Below are 10879 nucleotides of genomic sequence, written 5' to 3'. Positions count from 1 at the left end.
GAATTGAAACACTGCTTTAAATGGCTTTAGCCGTGTTTTATGACCTAATCTGAATATTCACGCACTTCACCACCTTCCTTTTATAAGGTCAGGTTATTTTATTTATTTATTAGATACTAAAAAAAATTTACAGAATAATTAATCTTTCAGGGAAACAAATTGAAAGGTTTAGTTCATATGAAGTAGGTATGTAATGTAAAACAAATAAAGAAGCGAAGTTAGCAGTCCACAACGGAGTGCTGGTACCTACCTTGATGTATGGAAGTGAGGCATGGAACTGGCAAAGAAAGGATGAAAGTAGATTAAATGCTGTTGAAATGAGATCCCTGAGGCGTATGTGTTGTAAAACCATGTTTGATCATGTGAGGAATGTGGAGATCCGCAAAGAGTGCAAGGCTGATGTAAGCGTAATGAGTAAGATTAAGAAAGGGACGCTTAGATGGTTTGGGCATGTAGAGCGAATGAGCGAAGATAGGAGTGTAAGGAGGATATATGATGCAAATGTGAATGGTAGCAGAAGTCGGGGACGTCCGAGGAAGACATGGCACGATCAAGTGAATCAGATACTCGAGTCGGGCCATGTCAAGAGTCAGAATAATAGAAGAGTATGTATGAGACGATGTATGAATGTGAATGAGGCAAGGAGTGTGTGCCAAGACCGAGTTGTTTGGCGGTCCGTCCTCTCTGCCTATCCCTGCGGGGAAACGGCGTGATGGTTAGTTAGTTAGTTAGTTAGTTATAGTACATATGATTTGAGTTTATCAAGTGTGGTGGGAATTTTAGGTCTAAAGGCTAAACATACTAAATAATTATGAACGCACTAAACATTTGTTGTTTATCTATAAGTTAGCATATGTTCGCTCTCAACTCTCCTATAAGTCCATAAGCCAATTGTTAACCGATTTACGCAGAATGCGTGCACTTTTGGATTTCCATGTATCGGGTATGAGGTTAAACATTTTTACCTAAGTAAGAGTATTTGAACAAGGGGTGTCGTAGTAGTAGGTGGAACTACTGGATTCCTTCATGCATTTTTTTTTATTGTTCTTCAAAGTACAATCCCATTAAACCGCAATTAAGCAGTTTGTCAACAGGATGTTCATGTTCAATTACAATATAACATATTTTCATAATATTATTACTGATTACAATACAACTTATACATCATATTTATCACCAACCACTGCCATAATCAAAAGTATTACTAATACAGAGTATCTCTGCCTAGTAACCATGTTTTCAGCATATATCTTAATCTCTGAGGTAATTCGCATTTTTTATATTGCTTGGTAACATGTTGAATGTTTTGAGCACGTTGTACTCCAGGGTTCGCTGTCCGTATTTATTGTTATGTTTTGGTACAAGCATTCCTTCATTTTTGTGAACATAGTATTATGTTCATGTTCGACTTTCCTCTTATATTCAGAGTCAGATATATGCTGAATCAATATTTTGTGCCATAATAAGGCCTGTACCGTAAGACAGTCAAGTTCCGATACAATATTAATATGTTTCGCCTCTGTGAAAATATCTGTTTTGGAACTAGTAATTTAATCATAGAATTTTGTACTAATTGTAGGTAATTTAAGTTAGTTTTGCAAGAGTGTCCCCATGTGGTTATTCCATATCGTAAAGTAGATTCTGCAAGTGATAAGTAAATTATTTTTAAAATATTCACAGGAACGAAACATTGAAGATAGTGGATGGAAGGATAGTTGTGACGATGTTTTTGTATATGTAATATAAATTTTCTTACATCAAGAACTCGTATCTTTTCGAATAATACATCACTGGGGGACCTAAATGGTTTTTTAAGGATGGGTTGGAGATGCCGTAGTCTTACTGGCTCCAGATGGTTGGGAGCAGTTGGGACTCTTTCACAAATTAAATAATATTTACTAGCGCACTCCGGTATTTTAACCCCTGACCTCCGGATTGCGATAGCTAGTCGAAAAGCCTTACCCCTCGACCTCGAAGGTTATCTAACAATAAAATTAATATATTTATTATTACCAAGAAGAAAACTATTAGAAATAAGGCTGCCTGCAATGAATTTTCCCGGTCAAAAGGAAAAGGGCGGCGCCCGACAGCCTCCTCGCGTATTTAAGACAGATACAGCAATGTATCGGCAGTAAATCAGGCGGTGGGTGGTGTGGCGCGCTTAACCCTCGCGTATTGAGATAATTATTGCACTCTAGCCGGTCTCCGACAATACCATGATTGTATTCATTTCGCGCTCGAGTGTCATTATGCGTCGAGACTGGCGGCCCCCGCAACCCTCCAGCGAGGAGCGGGAAGTACCCAATGGAAGTACGCAATGCCTCAAAACATACGAAGAGACCTCGCCACAAGAGATGATTCAGAAATTCGGTCGTTGGCATAGCTTAGTACAAGTTGTCAAAAGACTAGCAGTCCATAATGGAGCGCTGTTGATGGTGCCAAATCTGATATATCGCACTGACAGAGGTAGGGTGAAATTAATTTAAGGCTCAGTTATAAGAATGCGCTAATAGGCGTAAGCGAAAATATTTAATAAAAAATGATTTATTTTAAATAGTACAAAAGTCTCTTGACATCTGAGTTAAGCAGCATTTAAAGAAGTACTGTGAGTTCTGTTCATAAATGTAACATGCTAAATAACAGAACCAGATGTGTTTTTTAACTGTCAATTTCATTTAATTACTTTTAAGACAGATACAGCATTGTATCGGCAGTAAATCAAGCGGTATTTGAATGGAGATTATCTTAAAAACAGAGTGTTCATGTGAAGTAAGTTATACATCGGTAGAAATTAATAACGTGAAGTCAAGTGCTAAATGAATGCATAAATAAGAAGATTAAGAAAGGGACGCCTTGATGGAAATGAATGACACTGCAGGAAGACATAGCCCGACCAAGGGTATCGAAATGTGTCAGATTAATGAAAGAGAACATATCAGTTCTGATTTGATTTTATTTGATTCAATAAATTTGTTCCAATCTCTGAGCCGTCTTACCCCGTGCCTCAAATAATGGATCCGCACAGTGAAAGTGTAGTAGCGAGGGCTGCCACAGAAGCTGCAAGTGTTACCATTACACTGCCTTTGTAATCTAAGTCTTTTGTTAGATTTTGGAAATTGCGAGCTTATAGCCGTTGTTCTTCGACAGATGAAGAGGCCCTTTGTTACAATTATGCGTATTGATTGTTATGAAGTCGCATATGAATGTGCCTCTAATAAAGAAAGTAATGAAGTATGGTGGTAGGGGACAAAAATTATATTGATTGAGTTCTGCCGTATTTTTGTATTAATTTTATTGCAAACGCATTATTTTTTAACAGACATATGACGACACATAATGTGTGCAAAAATATGTTTAGTATCAGCGATATCGCAATTATTAGTGAAAGTACCGGTAGCAACACGTACAAAATCGGTTTTTACCCATGACTGTTCTAAAAGTATTTATCTCGCGAATGCTGTGTATCTGCAGCCTTGATTCTAGGTGGGTTGTCGCATTACTGCTGATTGCTTATAAACTTCTGTTTCTTATCAATCCCAGAAATTCTTTCTTCAATATAGGCTTTCACAGATTCTCTTACCAATACTGATGCATTAACTGCCTGCCCCGCAGGAAATTTTTATATTTTCCACATATCCTACAGCAAATTTAAGCCCGAATTAGTCAACCTTTAACCATGTGTTACGACGGCACCCTTTTTTCCTCAATTTAATCTTACATATTTATTATAACTACCATTTTTATTGTAATTACCTTTATCGCCTTTATAAGGTATTGAATCTTAATGAGATATACTGTTTTGGCAAAATAATAATAAATAAATCAAAATAAATTAATAAAGTTTAAACAATTTTACGGTAAGGCTAAATTTTATTTGATTAATTTGTGTTATTTCACAATTAATTAATTAAAATAATATATAGTATATTTGCGGCACGTTCCAGAGTGGAAGATACTACCAGTATCGCCCTGGTGTAAGACCACCATTCAGAATTGAAACGTTGCTCCAAATGGCTTTAGCCGTGTTTAGTGACTAGATCTGAATAGCCAGGTACTTCCCCACCATCCTCTTTCCCTTCCCCACTTTCCTTCAGCCTCACAACATCCCCCAATTGGGGATGCCATAGTCTCACTGGCTCCAGACGGGAGCAGTTGGGACTCTTGTGAGGTATTCATTATAAAAAATAAAAATAAAAAAAACAAAAAATAGACACTTACGAAGTACCAACGTAATGGTTTTTCGTTCAGAATAGAAGAAAGTTTTCAGCAGGAAATTTTATTAAACCTATTCAAATTTTAGGGAATCTTAAGGGTTTTTAGTGGAAGATACACAGTATCGTAGAACGGTATGGAAACGACACAAAAAATAGTGGCATTTATCTAGAAATTCGCTGATTAACGTCCTGAAAAGATGATCACATTAAGATATGTATTATAATCGCTGGAATGTCGCTGTTTCGTGATTTTTAGTAGAACAGATATAAGCACATGATGATAATTAGTTGCGAGAAAAATGAATTATTCAAATGACCAGAGACGCATACCTACCCCAGTATCATTGCCTAAAAATGTACTGCCTCTATTTCACCGATTTCCTGAGAGCCTGCAGAGAGCATTATAGAGCGAAGAGTGGTGAGTGAGCGACTATTTTGCACGGCTCCCCAGTGGACGCTTGACGCGTGCCGGTGACATTTCAGCGTCCCGAGCTGAGTACTGTGTCAATGTTTGCTCACACATTAGCCTCACTGGTAAAGGAATATTTAAGCCATCCCGCGAACAAACAACCCCTTCGTATTTGCGAAGCATTTTAAGATTTATATCAAACGATGACAACTCAAATTTGCAACAATTCAAATTACCTGTATTGTAAATCCTACCCGAAATCATAAACAAACTTATGTTTTCAGGGAAAATTAATGAGCTTTATTTGTTTTTAGAGCACTTTTCCACGTATCTTCTCTTTCACAAAATTTAATGAATTTCTCTAATATTTACATAACTTCAAAAAGCTTCTTTAACTGTCAATCGTTCACCAAAGCAAATATTATATGGTTCTCAGTAGTTTAAATGAACGTGTGTAATATTATATATTTTTGTTAATTACTATCTCGCAACTGTTCAGGGAAAAATTAGTATCGCTAATTTATATGGAATCTTTTCAAATTATTGTTAACCCGGTTATAAACGGGATTACAGGAATTAAAAATGAATTAACAGGTTTCTTGATAAACTTTTCGTAAATTTTTCGTGTTCGTGATAATTTATTCGTCAAGGTTTGCATTTTTTTCCGAATTACAAATAATTTGAAGAGATTCTTAGTAAATTAGCAATCTAATTTTTCTCCGTGCATGAATGTGAATATGAATAAGTGACTAACAAGTCAAATCACAAAGCATCTTGGGCATTGTAAGACAGTAGGTACGGGGTGGCTATGGTTTGCGGTTGATCTTATTATCACCTTACGTATCACTGCCTTCCAAATGAGCGCCCTAGCTTATTCACATATTTATGTCGTTATACCTACTTGCGCTCAAGGATAGGGAGCATTTGTGTACGCGCGTCACCGTCACCGGCGCAATTTTATAGCTGGTTCACTTTATATTGAATATAAAAAAGCGCTGGGAGATTTTATCTCCCTAGAACCGGGCTTATCTTTTGACTACCATTTGAGCGTTTTCCCGAAGGTAGTTGGAATTATTTGTATGATTAGCTTTGGAAATTTGTTTTGATCACGTTTCCAGCCCGACGAAGCTGTGGTTGAATGAAATGACCCCGGATTCCACAGGCCCACGATAGTGTGTAATAGCGTGCTTGCTAGCACATGAATTTCATAAATTTTCTCAGGCCATAAACTAACAGTCTGACAATGGTTAGATAAAAAAAAACCTCTTCCCGAGAAGCCGAAAATGGCCTATGAAGCACATTGATTATACAGCCTAGAAAGGGGTTTGTTCGGCAAGGATCATAGCTTAATTTCAATAGTCATTTTCACGATAAAATTTGATTTATTATTTTGGTCACAATTTCTCTCAAATCGCGTAATAAATATCTTGGAGGCTTTTTAATTCCTTTGCCAGTCAATGGATCCGTCCACGCTACTCCCGCACAACGCACTGAGCCACTCCCAATTATCAAATGAGTTGATAAATATTTAACATTGATGGGAAGGCCTGCAATCAGTAATATAGTGACTTAATTTTGTACAGTAAATTTAGCCCTATTGACTGCGTATTTATTTATTTGCTAGCTCAGTGCGTTTTGCGGGCGTCAATTGAACGACACAAAAGAGTAATGTTTCGGCATATTATACCGTGCGGTAGGTATGTCCTATTTGTCTTAAGTTTAATAATGATTGCGTTAGTATAATTATAATAGGTATCCTTACCAGTGGAAGTGGGCATAGCGGCATGCGGGGCCATGAAGGAGCTCAGCTTGGCGCTGTGATGGTAGGAGCTCATGAACAGGTCGCTCTGGTACTTGTAGGCCGGATCGCTGGCCGCAGGCTGCGTGGCTGCTGCCAGCCCTTGGAAGTCAAACTTGTAGGCGTATCGCTTGCCGTGGACCTTGGTCATTATGTTTTTGTCATAGTAGTACCTGGGCCGCCAAACATGAAACAAATAACATTGATCTTATTTTAACAGGAGCACAGGATGGAACATAATAACAAAACGTTACATTTCCGCAACGTATAATGATAAAGTCGATCAAATCAAGCGTTTAACCCTCGCACCGGTTACGTTTTTATCATAAATGGTTAATATGTATTATAAATATGATGTATTCCATGGGTGTAACAATACATTGATGGAAACATGTCGGAAAACAGAGGTTTGTGATACGATACATGCTAACACATGTGTTTTGACACAGGACTTATATTTTGTAAAGTAGATGAAGTAGTAAATAAAGATAGTCTTTGGTTGTGAGGCTACATTAGTCAACATTGCAGACTACTGCAATTTTAAACTTGACTTCTCAGTCCGTTGTGTTGTATCGCGTCCCTGATAAAAAACATACATCTATATCACATCTCAAACAACGTCAACGTTGTGTCCGTGAATATGTTATGTGTTTTAAATCCCTAATACGTACAGTATTCCTTGTCTTATTTTCTAAGAACCTAATTTGGAACAAATCAGTCGCATGTAAAACATTATCAATAATAAAACAGCAATTTAGAATCTCGCAGTTTCTATACACACAGAATTCGCTATTCATTGGAATAAAGGTAAATGTCACTAAGTGCAATTTTTTAGTTGTGCATCAATATAATGATTCCCGAAAGAGCAGTGCACTTAGTGATTTCAACCAAAACCAACAAAAAATATCAATAAACATACAAAACAGAAATCGCTTCGCCAATTCAAACCATGATAAACAAAGGCATTGAATTCAATGTCTTTGCTTTTCACAAATAAACCATCTGGAAAAAAGACGAAGAAATGCAAAAAAATCGCACGCGATAAAATGGCGCAAATACAACATTAAAAATTATTTCTGTTTAATGAAAATATTTCTTCATTAGATGTGGTCGGCTTATTAGCCAAGCAAACCTTAATTATTCGTTTCCTCCCGAATGCTTTTGCTTTCTTTACCCATTTCGCAAGCAATTTCCGCCACTGAGAATTTTCCGATACCAATTATAGATCGAACTGAAAAGGGTCCTAGGAAATAAAGGAACTTGTACAGCATGATACCAAGTAGTTTTTGTAACAAACTTACGTACATTATTTTGTTAACTTTACGTAAATACAAACCTGCACATTTTTCTACATCCCGTACAAATAGTAGGTAAAATTATTATTTTGGCCTTTCTTAGAAATAGTAATTTGTTTATTGTTATTAAGTTTAATTTGTAGAACTCCATTTTATTTTTTTATTTTTTATATATTCAATAATATTGTTATTGGGTTTATAAAAACAGTTTATTTTTAAACAAGTTCTGCTGTGTAATTATTATTACGCGTGACAGCTGTTTCGCCCTCTGAAGGCATTATCAAACTGTGGGTAGCCCACTTACAGACGATACATTTATATTATTTCTAGGTAGGTATTTTAATTTCATTTACTGATTTCTTAATTGATTTCTAAGTAAAATATTAAAAATTATTAATGGTTATTACCCCAGCAAAGTTTCCCCAATTAGTGTAATGTTTAAATTTGACTGAATGTCTTTATGTTAGTTATTCCCAAACGATGACTCATAGGGTTATTTTAATACCATAATTAAGTACTTCATAGTGCACTCATATTTGCATTAGGTTTGAAGATATCTAGTAGGGGTGAACGAATTATATTTGTTTGTTCATTAATTAGAATAGCTTTCGGATTATTAGAGTTTTTGTTAATTTCTAACTGCTCTAAAAGATTCAGTTTACGGCCTTTATTTTGTACGTGTAACGGAGTTGGTTTATTATTATCATTAAGTGAGTGATTTTCATCTAGGAGATGTTTGGCAAATTGAGATTGCATTTTATTATTATTTTTAAAAGATCTTATATGTTCTTTAAAACTAGTGTTAAAGGACCGGCCCGTTTGTCCAACATAAACAGCGTTGCATTCGTCACACTGGAGTTTATAAATGCCACTATTTTGTAATTTGAGTACCTTACTTTTTGAGTTTTTAAGAGATGATCCTAAGTTGTTATTTGTGCAGAAGGCAATATCTAAGCCACACTTTTTGAGGATTTTGGCAATTTTATTAGATGTCTTTCCGATGAATTCTAAACACCCGAATTTATTATTCGTCTTATTATTATTCGCTGGGTAAATTAATTTAAGGTTATTTTTGTGTTTGTTATTATTAATTATTTTTTCAATGTCTCTACCCTTGAAGCCATTATTTTTAGCAATGGTTAAATGAAATAATATAAATGATGAAATTAAAATACCTACCTAGAAATAATATAAATGTATCGTCTGTAAGTGGGCTACCCACAGTTTGATAATGCCTTCAGAGGGCGAAACAGCTGTCACGCGTAATAATAATTACACAGCAGAACTTGTTTAAAAATAAACTGTTTTTATAAACCCAAAAACAATATTATTGAATATATAAAAAATAAAAAAATAGTAATTTGATTAAGGTTTATTGATATATTGCGCCAAACTTCAGTTCTATTACGCCCTAAATTTGAAGATTATCCTTTTTGGGATAATTAAGTGCTCTCTCAGTGACAATATAAGAATTTATAATTATTTTCCAAAAACATATTGGAAGTTGTCTCGATAAAAATGTAGAATTGATCAATTTTTCACGAACGACCCGTCATATTTGAAAGATTGAGTAAGCCTTTGAGTAAGTTGAGCCGAATTTTATTTTTTTTTTAAATTTTTTTTTTTACCTTTTTGACCTACTCGACCATGTGAAAGATTAACCCGATACCTAAACATTGGCTAATAATCTTAGAAAGACGTAAAATTGATTAACCTCCTCAACAAATTTGAAATGGTGTCCAGGACGAAATTAAGAAGAAATATTGAAAATTGTTCTAAAATACGTAACGTTTTAAATTTTTTTTTATAATATGATTTTTTTATTTGGGACTAGCTGTACCCCGCCACGCGTTGCTGTGGCTCAGTCTGTCTGTACAGACAGATAAATAATAGCGCGTGTTGCTTTTAAGTCCAACAGATGGCGCTGTTTAAAAAACAGCTTATTCTTACTTGTTACAGATGACATCTATATAAAAACATACACGTATTCGAATGCAACGTTGTGTCAAAATTTCAAAGCAATCGTTGAAGAACTTTCTGAGATTTACGATTTTGAACAAACGGACATTATAGATAGATAGATTACGCGTCGTAATCTTAACCAATTGACCACCATTGGCCTTCTTTGACACATCTGAAACACTGACCTGAGTGCCCGGCTCAGCTTGTCGTAGTTCATGTTGGGCTTGGATTTCCTCTCGCCCCAGCGGCGTGCCACCTCGTCGGGATCGGTCAGCTTGAACTCCCCGTTGGTGCCCTCCCACGTGATGCACCCGGCGTTGCTCGAGTCACTCAACAACTCCAGCAGAAACTGCCACAGCTGGATCTGGCCAGAGCCTGGAGAACATTGCAAGTGAAACCTTTAAAACACCCCGAAAAATACAAAAACAAAACAAAAAAATACTAAAATCTCATGTGAACTGGGAAAACTTCTGATTTACTATATATTGCTACTTTTATTATGTATACTGCTTATGTTCCAAGCTCTCTTTAATTACATTAAGACTTGGAAACATCTTTAGATAGGTACCTTTCTTGTTAGGTACAGTGCTTTCTAGTTTTTGTCTTCATGCTAAATAACAAGTATAGGCGTACCGCTCATCTGTAACCTCTTTCTCTTTATCACAAACAGTTAACAGAATGGAGCTCTCGGCGGTAGGACCCTTACTTGCATGTACCCACCCTTCTATCAAGAAGACTTGAATGTTTTTTTAACTAACGTCAAACAAAACCCAAGAATTTAAATAAAATAAGTAAGTATGAAATTTTTTAAATTTAACTAAATTAGTTTAGTATTTTTTTAGTTATGGATGCAACCGAAATAAGAAAAATGCATATGTACCTTTATAAATGTAGGGGAAATCTATTCCATGAAGCATCAACAAAAATATAAAGGCAATATTTGGGATCGGTTGATTTAACTCATTTATATTTATAATAAGCGCCTAGGAGCTTTAACAAGACGCGTAATATACACTTAATATAAACATACAGTAATGTAAAGAATGTGAACTAAATTAAGTTTTTCCAGAATTTAGAGTACAATCTTCTAATTTGTGAGTGAAATCAACCGACATTTTTGGTACATATTTGGTACATTTGGTACTAATCTCATTGACATGCACATACATTTTTTTAATTAAAACATAGTATTTTTTAAATT

The 10879-nt window shown here is 35.5% G+C and overlaps 1 protein-coding gene across 2 annotated transcripts in view; it reads right to left on the bottom strand.

The window, feature by feature from the left end:
- Ets65A (DNA-binding protein D-ETS-3) overlaps window positions 1-10879 on the bottom strand; it is a 182111-nt gene that overhangs the window by 4172 nt on the left and 167060 nt on the right. For both annotated transcript variants that reach the window (XM_089649754.1, XM_089649753.1), the window contains exons 7-8: window positions 9864-10053; window positions 6386-6594 (exon numbers count right to left, since the gene is read on the bottom strand). In XM_089649754.1, the coding sequence (XP_089505880.1) occupies window positions 6386-6594; window positions 9864-10053 (399 nt within the window). The remainder of the gene's footprint in view (window positions 1-6385; window positions 6595-9863; window positions 10054-10879) is intronic.

The sequence above is a fragment of the Hesperophylax consimilis genome, chromosome 31, assembly GCF_061612785.1.
Source record: "Hesperophylax consimilis isolate HC1 chromosome 31, BYU_Hcon_1.0, whole genome shotgun sequence".
NCBI lineage: Eukaryota > Metazoa > Arthropoda > Insecta > Trichoptera > Limnephilidae > Hesperophylax > Hesperophylax consimilis.
This window is presented reverse-complemented; position numbering and strand designations above follow the sequence as displayed.